This window comes from Drosophila pseudoobscura, chromosome X (assembly GCF_009870125.1).
Source record: "Drosophila pseudoobscura strain MV-25-SWS-2005 chromosome X, UCI_Dpse_MV25, whole genome shotgun sequence".
Taxonomy (NCBI): domain Eukaryota; kingdom Metazoa; phylum Arthropoda; class Insecta; order Diptera; family Drosophilidae; genus Drosophila; species Drosophila pseudoobscura.
The window spans coordinates 41,251,687-41,266,186 of NC_046683.1; the positions used below are offsets into that span (position 1 = coordinate 41,251,687).

Genomic DNA, 14,500 nt, shown 5'->3' on the forward strand with positions numbered 1-14,500 from the left:
GAATTCAATTAAAATGCAAAACCAACAGCAGTAGCTGTAGCAAAGAGCAGAAGCTGCAAGAAATGCGTATAATGATCAAAGCTATACATATGGTGTATCTGTATCTGTATCTGCATGTGTGTGTGTGTGTGGGTGTGGGTGTGAGGGGGCGACGGGGGATAGTAGACGGACCAAAAGGATGTCAGTTGCTGCGTGCCATAAATGTTGACCACAAATGAGATGATGGCCAAAAGAAAAACGGAAGTCGAAAGAGATGCAAAAACTTTTCAAAGGATGAAGTGATGAGCGGAGGAGGAGCAGTAGCAGGAGGACGGGACGGGGAGTGTGGCCCATAGGGGCACATGTAGGGGAGGTAGGGAGTTTGGGTCTCTGTGGAGGCGTGTGCGTGTGTGTGTGTGTGTTTAGTGCTCTGCCATCACTTGAAATGTTTGGTCATCAATATTAAATCAGTGAGCGGCACACACAGACACACGGAAAAGAGAAAAAGTGTGGGAGAAAGTGAGGGACAGAGTGTGAGGGGGGTAGAGCGTGGCAGAGGGGGGCAGAGAAACAGACTGGGGTAGAGAGCAGAGAGTTTTGAGTGAAAGACCGATACACGAGTCAAAGCCTCCTAAGTGGCAGTCGCACAATGGACCATTAAAAGCTGCCTCGTGTTGCTGCCACCGAGAGTGTAGGCCACATAGGGGCAGAAGCAGAGAAGAGGAGAGAGTACGGGGGGAGGGGTGAGAGCTGAAAACGGAGTGGAGTAAATGGGGGAAGAGGTGATAACTGAAATCGAGCGAAGAGGCGAAGGAGAGGAGTGGTGAGGAAGCAGAGGGCAGGTGAGAAGTGAAATGGAGATGGGGAAAACGAGGGGCAGATGAGTAGCGATTTATGGGGGAAAAGGAAATCATTTCAAGCTACGTTGCATTCAAGGAATATCCAAATTTAAGGTATGGTGCGGAACCGTGCGCCCTCTCTCTCTCTCTCTTGCTTGAATGCAAACACCTTGAATGCAGTTTTGCAAGCCGCTCTCTCTCCCAGTGTGGCTGAGCAGTACAGGGGGTGTGATGGTTAGTGGAAATGCACACACGCAGAGGAGAGTGCATGTCTATGGGCACGCATGGACTATTATCATTAGTATCGCTCTTTATAAGGGAGCTGCAGTTTCGCATAGCCTTACCTTTGATTTCACATGCCTTGAATGCAGTTTTGTAAGCCTACTCGAACGCCCACACACACACACACACACACACACACACACACACACACACACACACACACACACACACACACACTCCTCCTGATGGAGCTTTTCAATAATGCACGAAGCCAGGAGCCTGAAGCGTCAAAGCCAACCGTCTCCGTCTCCGTTTCTGCTTCTTCTTCTGCTTCTGGTACCGATTTAGCAACCGCCTCCGCTTCTGCATCTGCCACCGTCTCCGTCTCCGTCACTCCGTGCTTCAATATCTGGCACCCTGTCCCAACCTCCCTGCTTCTTCTCTGCCCCTGGCGCCCCCTCAGCTGGCTCTCATCTGCTGCTCTGCGGACAAAGTACGTCAGCAGCAGAATCGGCAACAACAATAGAAATTGAAAGCAAAGCAAAGCAAGTGGCAAAAAACACACACAGGAGAATGGAGGAAGGAACGAATGGAGCAAAAGGAAAAAAACTTTTATAACATTTGCTTTCACTTTATTTCGGTTGCGGAGGGTTGGAGGGTTGGTGGGGTGGACGGGGGAGGAAGGAGAAGCCGACTTATTTAGCACTCGAAAGTATGCTACAGTTCCTCAATCCACCTCTCTCCCCCTCCCCCGGTATATCTCTCTCTCTCTCTCTGTGTGTGTGTAACCCCTCTCTTTTTTGCACACGAATTGCACTCGAACTGATTGAGCCTTGGAGTGTGTATCCTGTCCGCCATGGGAGGAAGGAGCGGCAGACCAGGAGGATCGTTGCATAATTCAATTTCCTCCAAGAAATGAATCACTTAAGTGGATGTTTTAGAACACCAGAAATGGTCTATAAGCCCGGAAGCAGGCTAGAGTTTGAAAGCGGAAGGGAACCAAGCAGAATCAGTCATGGAATATTAATAAAATATTACTATAAACAATGGACAAGAAAGTGTTTGCTTCCTTAAAGGATATTTGTCAATGGAGCTCGTAGCGAGAACTCAAAACTCAATTAAAAAAGGCACCGCATTAATCCCATTTCCCATATGCATTCACACTGTCGTGTGTTTGTTTACTGATCAACAACGACAGCAGTGGTCCCGGCGGAGTTGATGCAATTATCCGTCAGTTCCATAAATAGAAAATGTTGTGCAGAGGACACCATGGAAAATAATTGGGGAATAATTGAGCAGTAATTGCAGTGGCAAAAATAATTCGATTCGAAATTGAATCAAACCCGAAATGAAGGGCAAGGTCAATGGCAAATATGACGTCTGTTTCGCTGTTTTCGCCTGTTTCGATGCGCACTCGAGCGCTGCACTGAATGTTGATAAATGCTGTGCCCACGCAGCCTTGATTAATGATGCGACCCACGAGATTAATGTTATTGTTTTCTGGCCCAATGCTACGCCAGATTGCAGTCGAAAATAGAGCCTGCTCCATGCCGTCGAAATGAATCTCTTATTTATGTGTTCGGCCTTTTTCGTGTTTTTCGTGTTTGCAGGATCCCAAGATACTGGATAAGGTGACCAAAAAGAATGGAACCAACATACCGGAGCTGGACAAGCGATCTCTCACTATTTGCTCGAACACGGATTATATCAATATAACATATCACCATGTTATCTGCCCCGATGCGGCAACGGCCAAGGTGAGTGAGTGACTGAAATGGTGTGCCAGCCATGTGACGACATCTGAGGGATAGAATATCTGCGAACATCTCCGTACCTACCATCAAACCTCTGCTCTACCCGATTTCATTTGGGGACACCGACTGTCAATCCTCTCTTCTTTTAGATCTGGCTAGATGGCATCCGAAAAATCACCCACAATGTCAAAGCGAACAATATCTGTCCCATGATGTGTCTGAGAAAACAGTAAGTCCACTCCTTGACACCACACCCACATCCACACCCACACCCACACCCATTCCCATTCCCATTCCATGTTGTGGGTTTGGGTGTTGGTTTTGGTTCTTGTTCTTGTTCTGCTTTTGCAGGACTCGACCCTGAGAGGGGTCTGCATGATGGGTCCTCATCTGTCCTTTGTCCTTTGCCTTCCTGCCACACATTAATGCCACTTGGTGCACCTCCACTCTATTGCATTTCCTTGTACATACACTCGTAATCGCATCGATTGCTCTTCATTAATTTACAACTCTACTTACTCTCTGTTTACTCTTGACTCTTCTTCCTCTGTCTCTGTCTCTATCTCTGTTTCTGTTGCATGTTGCTGTTACTGTTACTGTTGCTGTTTCTGTTATGTTTGTTCTTTGTTCTTCACCATCTATTATTACTCTTTCTCTCTTTAACACTGTCTGTGTGTCCCTTGGGGCAGAGTTGGCAAAAGAATTTGCGTATCATAACGCATAACAATCGCGCCACAAATGTGTGTCCGCGCACCAATCTGATGAAGCAGTAAGTACCAAATCGACTCGAATCTATGCTTCTACCCTGCGTACTAGCTAGAGACCCTCCAAAGAAAACAACATGATAGCAAGATGCGTTGCGCTCATACATTTCAATGGTTATATGGAGCGACGTTTTCCAACCACGAAATCCGAAATTCGAAATCCAATGAGGCATTTCAACAACACTTTAAGATAGCCTGGAACCACACTGAAAAAATCGTGTGCCATTGAAATGTATGTGCGTTACTCATCTTACTGTTTAAACTGTTTTTGGACACACCCTGTACGGGGCTAGACTGGATGTAAACCACGATATTCTGGACGTTCTGATCGGGTAAGTACAGTGGAGCGAGAATTTGTCGCGGGTACCTCTTCCAAGGGCATCCCTGGAAGTGCCTGTGCAACGGTGTTCAAACGTTCTATCATTAAATGCTTTTAAACGCCTTGAAGAAGGTCACAGATAGCGGCAAAATTCTTAATTATTTTAAGAGAACCGAGGATTGTCGCCATATGATGAGATCGTATACATACGTGGGCTTATCGTCTATGGATTGATGGAAGCTTTCTTCGGCTTTTGTCGATATATTACCATGAACCTCTCTCCGTGGATGGTGCTAGTATTAAAGACTTGAAAGCTGATACCAATCTGAGCACACATCCAATTTTCCATCGATGGCTGAACTTTCAACTCAATTATTTTCATTCAGGCATTATTAATATTTCTGATTGGTCATTACACGATTCCGGGAATACCTCTTTGCAATTCGATCCATGGAAGAAGTCAAACAGAACCCAACCCATTCGTAGTCGTAGTCGAAGCCCAGTTCCGGGGCTCTGTTTCATTTGCATTTCCTGCCATTTTCGTTAGCTGCTCCACAAAACAAAGGGAATGGGGACGACGGGACAGGGTCTGCAGGACAGCTGTAGGTGGGGCCTGTGGCTGCTGTTCCCATTCCCATCGAAGCGAAAAAATGAAAAGGCGTACACGACAATGGTGATACCTAGCCATAAAGTAGCTGCTCAGGAGATGTATGGAACAAAGATATGATATGACAAAGGAGTACTATATTGGAAGTGAAGAATATGATGTCGAATCAAATGTACAAAGGAGGAATAGGAATAAAAAAGGGATATCCGATATTTTACTCATATGGGTGCAAGCGAGTGAGCCGGGGTTGGTGCACGAGCAAAGCTAGGGGAATCCGTTCTGCCTAATATACCCTGCCATTCGAAGCTCCTAAAAAACGTCCATTTCCATGGATATTTATGCTTGCTTCGTCTCTGTGTCGGTCTCGGTCTCGGTCTGGGTCCATCTTTCGGCTTGGCTTGTTTAAATGTTGCTGTTGGGGCATTTTGTTGAATAAATTGCTGTAGAAATGATGGGTGGAATGCTGGCAGCGTCTCCGAAATTGGGTTAAACCGCTCAAAGTTTCCACGAGTCTGGAGCGAGGAGCGTGGACCGTGGACCGTGGAGCGAACAGCATAGAAGAGCTATGTGTGTACGGCGCGCCGTTGCATTCAGTTCAGTCAGTGGTCAATGGCCGGAGGAAAATGAGGAAAGGAAACTCTGGGATCTGGCAGCTTGGAGATGTGGTTCATTGAATATGCGTTGCCAGTGGCACTGCTTCTGTTGCTGTGCTTTGAAGCACTGCAAAAGTGTTGCCGGATGGGGGCAGGCCAGAACAGAGGAGGGCAGGGGAGGGCAGGGCAGGGCAGGACAGGACAGGGATGTGTGTTGCAATGTTGCCATCGAACGAACAACCGTGTTAACCGCACGGACGTGGTATCCCAACACCTGTTCCAGTGGCATGCAGGGAACACGACCGTTGCATGTTGCCATTGTAAATTAGATGTCCTAGTTTGCAATTTGTTTCTGATTGCATTATTCATGCGTCACTCAGGCGGTGCTAGGTGGTAGATGGTGGGCGGCCAGGGGCCGTGCCGCCACCACCATGCCGCCGCAATTACTTGACCCGCACCTAAACGTCCTAAAAGGCTGCGGCCCGCCCCCGGTTACTGCAGAGAGCGAGTTCGACATGCAATCCTTTGAAGGGACATGGACCTAGAGCCGGTCTCACGTATCCGTATCCGTATCCGTACTACTCCGTTACGGTTATCCATGCAAATTGATTCAAATTCAAGTCGATTCGATTTCAATTAGTTATGAGGTTGTGCCACGTTTTTGGGGCAGGCTGGCTGGCAGGCTGGCACATCGTTAATCATCTGCCAATCAATATGGCATTGGTATTGGTATTGGTATTGAAATTGAATACGGGGTCGGGTCAGTATTTAACTAAATTACAATGAAATGTTAATTTTCTCGTGTATCGAAAGTGGATTAGGTCATCGCCAGCCTCAGCCTCAGCCACAGGCACATGAAATCATCGTTCAAACTCAATTTTGGACAGGATTTCCATTCATTTTTAGCGTGTAAATATACGAGTAGCATTCGTACGAGTATGTACAAATATATGTAGTTCAGAGCTAAGTGTCAGATCCATTAAAGGTATGTATGCACGAAATATTTATCCATCCTGTTGCATCTAGTATTTGTTTGTGTTCTTGTGTAATGTAGTTATAGTCTTTAGATTCTACAGTCCTACCAGATACATATGCAATGCGAGATACTTACACATCAAATCTGTATCCCCCAGTTGGATGAGACTAAGTTATTGCGTGGAGAAGAGCGGCAAGATACCGGTTAAGACGCTGGCCAAGACCTTCGCCTCGGGCAAGACCGAGAAGCTGGTCTACACGTGCATCAAGGATGCGGGTCTGCCAGACGACAAAAATGCCACCATGACCATGGATCAGTTCACTTTCGATAAGTTCTATGCCCTCTACCACAAGGTCTGTCCCCGTAACGACATCGAGGAGCTCTTCACGTCGATGTAGGTGCCTGTCGAACTGTCTCAGCGACTCATTGGGTAATCCTTCCTCCCTCCTTCCTCCTTCCTATTGCAGTACCAAGGGTAAACAGGACTTTATCAGCCTCGAGCAGTTTATACAGTTCATGAACGAGAAACAGAGGGATCCGCGCATGAACGAGATCCTCTTTCCGCTCTACGAGGAGAAGCGCTGCACGGAGATCGTAAACGACTATGAGCTGGACGAAGAGAAGAAGAAAAGCGGCAAGTATCCATTTGATATACATATCTACCTATTTTGTGTGCTATAACGTCTCCGCATCCGCAGTTCAACTATCCTTGGACGGATTCAAGCGCTATCTGATGTCCGATGAGAACGCACCCGTGTTTCTGGATCGCCTGGACTTCTACATGGAGATGGACCAGCCACTGGCCCACTACTACATCAATAGCTCGCATAACACCTACTTGTCCGGCCGACAGATCGGCGGCAAGAGCTCCGTGGAGATGTACCGCCAGACACTGCTTGCCGGCTGTCGGTGTGTGGAGCTCGACTGCTGGAACGGCAAGGGGGAGGACGAGGAACCGATTGTCACCCACGGTCACGCCTACTGCACGGAAATCCTCTTCAAGGTAAGTCCATGTCAACATGGACATGTCAACCAATTGGCGATTTCTCACCTTGTGGCTTGCAGGACTGCATCCAGGCCATCGCGGACTGTGCCTTCGTCTCGTCCGAGTATCCGGTGATCCTGTCCTTCGAGAACCATTGCAACCGGGCCCAGCAATACAAGCTGGCCAAATACTGTGATGACTTCTTCGGGGAGCTGCTCCTGAAAGAACCGCTCGCAGATCATCCCGTAAGTCCATCCACTTTATTCGCTTTGTAAAGAACTATATCCTGACATCCTGGCACCTTCGCACAGCTGGATCCGGGCCTGCCCCTGCCGCCGCCGTGCAAGCTGAAGAAAAAGATACTCATCAAGAACAAGCGCATGAAGCCCGACGTGGAGAAGGTTGAGCTGGAGCTCTGGCTGAAGGGCGAGCTGAAGACCGATGACGATCCCGAGGAGGACGCCAGTGCCGGGAAGCCGCCGGAGGCTGCGGCCGCTCCCGCACCAGTTCCCGAAGCCGCAGCCGCTGCCGATGGTGCTGCCGAAGGGGGTGGCGGTGCCGAGGCGGAGGCAGCGGCGGCCAACTACAGTGGCTCCACTACCAATGTACATCCCTGGCTTTCATCGATGGTCAATTACGCGCAGCCCATTAAGTTCCAGGGCTTCGATAAGGCAATTGGTAATCGAAATTTTATCGATTAAGTATAATCATTTTGATTTATTGTGTATAGGGTCTGATAGGTGATAGGGATAAGACCATTTATATATCGAGATTTCATTACTTCATTTTAAATTCATTCGTGTAGAATAGATGCCCGATAGGAAAACAATTTGTAGTCGGCTTTAAATCGATATATTTTGATATTTTAAAATGAGGTCGATTTAATGGGCACTTAAGCCTGTAAATAGAATAAATTCCATATTGTTTCTTCATTACTAAACGCCTACATCTCATTTATTTCCACCCACAGAGAAGAACATTGCCCACAACATGTCCTCGTTTGCGGAATCGGCGGGCATGAACTACCTGAAGCAGAGCTCCATTGATTTCGTCAATTACAACAAGCGCCAGATGTCGCGCATCTACCCGAAGGGCACCAGGGCGGACTCCTCGAACTACATGCCGCAGGTGTTCTGGAACGCCGGCTGCCAGATGGTGTCGCTGAATTTCCAGACCTCCGATCTGCCCATGCAGCTGAACCAGGGCAAGTTCGAGTACAATGGCGGATGCGGATACCTGCTGAAGCCGGACTTTATGCGGCGCGCGGACAAGGATTTCGATCCATTCGCCGACGCACCCGTGGACGGTGTTATCGCTGCCATGTGCTCGGTGAAGGTAATCGCCGGACAGTTCTTGTCGGACAAGAAGGTGGGCACCTACGTGGAGGTGGACATGTTTGGCCTGCCCTCGGACACCGTGAAGAAGGAGTTCCGCACCCGTCTGGTGCCCAACAACGGATTGAATCCGGTCTACAACGAGGACCCGTTCGTGTTCCGCAAGGTGGTCCTGCCGGATCTGGCCGTGCTGCGGTTCGGCGTCTATGAGGAGAGCGGCAAGATGATCGGTCAGCGAATCCTCCCGCTGGACGGACTCCAGCCGGGATACCGCCATGTGTCGCTGCGCACAGAGGCCAACTTCCCGATGTCGCTTCCCATGCTGTTTGTGAACATCGAATTGAAGATTTACGTACCTGATGGCTTTGAGGACTTCATGGCCATGCTGTCGGATCCGCGCGGATTTGCCGGCGCTGCCAAGCAGCAGAACGAGCAGATGAAGGCACTGGGCATCGAGGAGCAGAGCGGCGGGGCCGCCCGGGATGCCGGCAAGGCCAAGGAGGAGGAGAAGAAGGAGCCGCCGCTGGTCTTCGAGCCGGTCACGCTGGAGTCGTTGCGCCAAGAGAAGGGCTTCCAGAAGGTGGGCAAGAAACAGATCAAGGAGCTGGACACGCTGCGCAAGAAGCACGCCAAGGAGCGCACCTCCGTCCAGAAGACCCAGAACGCGGCCATCGACAAGCTGATCAAGGGCAAGAGCAAAGACGACATCCGCAACGATGCAAACATCAAGAACGCCATCAACGACCAGACCAAGCAGTGGACCGACATGATCGCCCGCCACCGCAAAGAGGAGTGGGACATGCTGCGCCAGCATGTGCAGGACTCGCAGGATGCCATGAAAGCGCTCATGCTGACCGTGCAGGCTGCTCAAATCAAACAACTGGAGGATCGTCATGCCAGGTAGGTCCCTTGCCCTCTTCCCCCACTGATTACTCTGGATTACAATTACAAATTGTATTCTTCTTTTGCGATCTGAAGGGATCTGAAGGAACTGAATGCCAAGCAGGCCAAGACCTCGGCGGATACCGCCAAGGAGGTACAGAACGACAAGACTCTCAAGACCAAGAACGAGAAGGATCGTCGGCTGCGCGAGAAGCGTCAGAACAATGTCAAGCGATTCATGGAGGAGAAGAAGGTAAATACGATGTGGGTTCCATCTTTGACAGACACCTTGTGACTCATGCAATTGTCTCTCTCGCTCTCTCTATGTCTGTGTCGCTACGCAGCAAATCGGCGTGAAGCAGGGACGCGCCATGGAGAAGTTGAAGCTGGCGCATTCGAAACAGGTCGAGGAATTTAGTACCGATGTGCAAAAGGTACTGAACGAAACGCGGCCTGAAACCGACACTATAACCAGTATTGAGACTGTACTTTAGACAACTATAACTACCATACATGAATAGCTAGAGAGCGATCAACCATAAACGATAAACGATAAATGCTAAAACATAAATGATAAACGATATACATAAACGATCAAAAATAACCGAAATAGAAAAACTGAAAACTGAAAACTAAAAACTAAAAGCAAACAAAACTGAAACTGAAACAGAAACAGAAACAAACAGAAAAAGATATAAGAAAAGAAATGCATCCCTATTCGTATCGTATTCGTATCCGTATCCGCGTCGATGAGTGCTATGAGAGAGGGAGTATCGACTAGCGGCCCTGGGGATGCATCTTCCGATAACGAATACCGATAACCAATGAACCACAACCACAACCTCACCTAACCGAATCAAATCAAATTGAATCGAATCGAACCGAACCGAAACCCAACCCAATCCAACTTGTATCTGAACCGTAATCGATCAGTAATCAGTCGTAGTAGCTGCTAAACTTTCAAACTAACTGCTAAGATGTAATTATCTATACCAACTATTTCCTATACTCGTATATAGTAGTCGTATATATTATATATCTATTGTAATTTATCGATTGCCTGTCCCCCTACTCCTCCGTGCCATATTCTGTTCTTTTGTTGTTGTTTCCCTGTTTCCTTGTTTGTTTTGTTTTTTTTTTTATTGCTGTGTTTATTCATTTGCTTCAACTTGTTTTTGGGCAATCGAGAAGATCGTCAAGTGGATCCCAATGCGGAGTGCTGTCTGCTATTTCCACATTCATTGCCTGAATATGTATGTAATTCATTCGAGGCTCACACCAAGTTTTCCTTACACATCCCACTGGAAACTATGGTAGATGTAGATGAACAAAATGTATTGCATTTTTGGAAAAGCTTTCCTCAAACAAAATGCGATCTTTCGTTCCACCTGCCTCAGAGATTATCGTTCCATCTGAAAGGAAAGGGCTCCGTAAATTTGGCAATTTCCAATCTGTATTCATCGAGAAAAAAGAAATCTCAATCTCCATCGGAAGAAGCAAAGCCCTGCGGAAAAGCCGGCAACCCTGCCACGAGGAATTGCATTCCACACCGTCCGATCCACTCCACCCAAGGCTCATTCTTGGGTCTCATTCATCTCGATAGAGTACTATTTTGTTTAGTTTAACATTTTGTTCGAGTTGCTTTTCCCTCTGTGCTTTTGATATGCTTTTCAGTGTTTTTTTGTGTCACTCCTTCTCTCTGTGTGTCACTACTATATACCATATCCCTAATTGTCTGTCCATCCTGCCTAAGTCCTTTTTTGAAAAGCTTATAGAAAGTGCCCTTTGCTGTACTGTACCCTCAACCTTCAACACTGTACCCAAAACCCACATCCGCCAGCTCCACTATCGAACTCCCTCTCTCTCTCTCTCTCTCTCTCTCTGTCTCTCTCTCTATGTGTCTCTCTCTCCCTCTCTCTCTTTCTCTGTTTGTGTGAAGCGCCCCCGATCTGCCACGCCCTGCTAAGCATTGTCATTTATCGTTTGCTGTGTCGCCCTAACATTTGAATGAAAATAACCGAAGCCGAAACTTAACCAAATTCTCTTTCTCTCTCTCTCTCTCTCTTTCTTTATCTCTCTCTTTCTCCACATACACATACAAACCTGCACATACACACACACATACACATGCCTTCTCTTTTTCTCTTGGTTATTTTTTTTGTGGAAATATCTTTTGAATTTGTTGTGACGCTGCTGCTTTATAGCTAATGGATATGTACAAAATCGAGGAGGAGGCCTATAAGACGCAAGGAAAAACGGAATTTTATGCCTAAGTAGTGGCCTGGGTCACAGTCACAGGTCTCAGGTCACTGGGCAGGAGGAGAGCACCGACATATACATACCAAAAAAATACAACAAAATATATATATGATTACGTTTGCATCGGCATCTGATGAATGGATGTCGGTGGATGGTTGAATCATTGCTGAAGATTAAGATGGAAGATGGAAGACGAAGCATACATACATACATATATACTTATTTATATAATGTATTTACACACACACACATATACACACTTACACTAACACTAACACTCACACACACACACAGAGGAAAACAGGAACACACAGACACATGCATCTTGAAACGATTAATCTAACTTATATATATACATATATTTATATACTATATGTAGTATATGCATATGCCTTTAAGCATATACTATATACTTGTCAACTAGAATTCAAACTGGAAAGTCGAACACTTTGTGCTTTATATTTATTTAAGATCTTTATGAAGATGAAAATGAAATGGAATATGATCATCAGATCATCAGATGATGATGATAATGGAGACGATGATAAAGGATTACATATTATATGTATTTTACTTAGGGGCAGTGGGGGGCCAGCCTGAAACAGCAAATGGGGCTCCGGCTCCCCTCTCGAATTCAATGTAATTTAATTTATTTTTTTTTTAAATAACCAACGAAACCAAAAAAATACAAAAAAAAAACAAACAAAAACTTGATAGGTATTTTTGTGCTAGCCACACAATAACGGTACACCGATAAGTTTAGACACAATCCACAAACCACACACAGATAGTGCCAGGGAATAGCCATGAGGAATCATGATTTCTGATGACTATGGAATGCACTGTATACACACGACACGTACACATACAAATATTCATCTAAAAACAAAAACAACAAGAACAACAAAGATTCCATTCCCCAATGAACCCAGCCAGAATCCCTAAACCAACCCAGCCCAACAATCGTACGTTTCAAGAGAACTACTTACATGAGTTTCCGATTCTCCACCTAATAGCTTAGCAAAATAATTAACCAGTAAGCCAGTAACCAGTAACCAGTGTAAAACCAGTAAACCCCTCTCCCCCTTAAAAAACCAACCTACCCAGTAACCACAGAGTAAATCGGTAAATCAGTAAAGGCCCCACAAAGAAGTGAGGCGCAAGGAAAAAAGAAAGAAATGAAGATTCTATAGAAATACGAGTTCAGGAGATACTGTTCTAGGACAGTGAAGCAGTGTTTTTTTTTTGTTTTTGTCGTGCAGTGTATGAGGGAAAGGTAAATCTAAAGCATTTATTTTCAACAAAGAGATATAGCAGAGGTGCAGACAATTGCTATTTTTCGAAACGAAAAGAAAGAGTAAAAGAAGAATCTTTCTCCTTCAGCACGTCATAGTCGTCTCGAACTCGGAACTCGAACTCTGGATTGAAAAATAGTTGGTTAAGTAAATGTTATAAAAACCTAAGTACTACATATGTACATACATATGAAACAAACAAAAATATGTATGTAATTCAAACAATGAAACACCCCTACCGGATGATATACTATATATACACACACACACACACACAATCTATATATACATATATATGTATTAGGGCTGAAGAAAACTAGAAACTTGTTGAACTTTACATCAAATGTAAACTATTTTGTTGTTGATTTTTTTTTCGCTCTTTTTTGAATTCCCTTTAGATTTGATTTCTGTTTCTCTAAACAAAGAAGAACTTTAAGAAGAAAAGTAGCCAAAACATATAGATACATACACACACCACACCATATACACACACACAAAAACACACATATATATATATACATAGATACATATATAGATGATATACACTATATATAGAAAATAAATACGAAAACTAATAGAAACAAACTACGAAGAAAAACCAGTAAGGGACGAAAATTGCGTTGGTCAGACCGTTTATGTTGCACCCGAATTTTGCAGTTTGCATGTGTATTGTAGTTGTTGCAAAGATACAAAAAAAAAAATATAAAATACTACCACAAGAAAATACATATAACAAATAAGAGAACATGAACCCACATGAAATCCACAAACAATGAATATTACATTACTACGTGTTTATTTCCCCATTGAATCGAAACTTGAAATGTGAATGTGCCCCCAGATGATAGACGATATATGATAGATGAGAAGTAGGAGAAGGAGGAGGAGGAAGGAGGAGAAGTTTACACTGTGCTATTAACGAAACGAAACCATTTAGTTAACTCATATTACAAGGTTATTGTACGAAAACTATGTATTGTATGTATGTATATTTAACCTACGTCTACGACTACGACTACAAGTGTATTTAGAGAATTGATCAAGTTTTATGAATGTGATAAGCGGTTACATGTTATTACACGAAACGAAACGAACCATAAAAGAAGCAAGCGAAACCTTAGAAAATGTGAAAGAAAGGATAGACCCAAGCCTAGCCTGCGGCCCAGGTTCCTTTTCAATTTTTTCGGCCTTACCCAACACTAATACACTACCTACTCTCCCACCCCCTACCCAGCACCATCCCAGCTGGAAAAAACTTGAAAAGAAATCTTTCTTTCACTCACTCCCCCATCTGTACCTCCCTCGAGCACCGCGTGCCCCACGCGCCGACCCCAATCCTCATTCCCCTCCATATCCATCCCCGACAGACGCAGTTTGTGCTTTCATTGAGAAAATCGCGCATTGGAGGAGGAAAAATGTGTGGAAGAAAACCGAACGAATGCAAAGCTTTGTATGATATGTAATATAATGTGCCAATCCCAATGTTAACCAAAAACCAAAAACAAAAAAAAACAAACAAACAAAAACGAAATGAAATGAACATCCTCCAAATGAAATTGCAAACTAATTGATTTATTTGTACTTATACATTAGATAGAGGCCTAGCCTCTTAGACGAAACACGCGAGGTGTCCTCTAATCCTGGCACACACACACACACACACACACAAAGACACTTCTATATACCCACACC

At 45.3% G+C, this 14,500-nt stretch overlaps 1 protein-coding gene across 5 annotated transcripts in view; it reads left to right on the forward strand.

The window, feature by feature from the left end:
- The window catches only part of norpA (no receptor potential A), a 50,665-nt gene extending 37,129 nt beyond the window's left edge, over positions 1-13,536 (forward strand). For 4 of the 5 annotated variants that reach the window (XM_033384686.1, XM_033384685.1, XM_033384687.1 and 1 more), the window contains 11 exons: positions 2,651-2,797; positions 3,484-3,563; positions 6,211-6,447; positions 6,521-6,687; positions 6,752-7,056; positions 7,119-7,283; positions 7,350-7,716; positions 8,009-9,272; positions 9,351-9,507; positions 9,599-9,688; positions 11,459-13,536. In XM_033384686.1, the coding sequence (XP_033240577.1) occupies positions 2,651-2,797; positions 3,484-3,563; positions 6,211-6,447; positions 6,521-6,687; positions 6,752-7,056; positions 7,119-7,283; positions 7,350-7,716; positions 8,009-9,272; positions 9,351-9,507; positions 9,599-9,688; positions 11,459-11,527 (3,048 nt within the window). In that variant the 3' untranslated portion in view covers positions 11,528-13,536. Of the gene's footprint in view, positions 1-2,650; positions 2,798-2,943; positions 3,024-3,483; positions 3,564-6,210; positions 6,448-6,520; positions 6,688-6,751; positions 7,057-7,118; positions 7,284-7,349; positions 7,717-8,008; positions 9,273-9,350; positions 9,508-9,598; positions 9,689-11,458 lie in introns of all 5 variants that reach the window. The other variant, XM_015185606.2, reaches the window with a different exon arrangement.
- Positions 13,537-14,500: the final 964 nt, after the last annotated feature.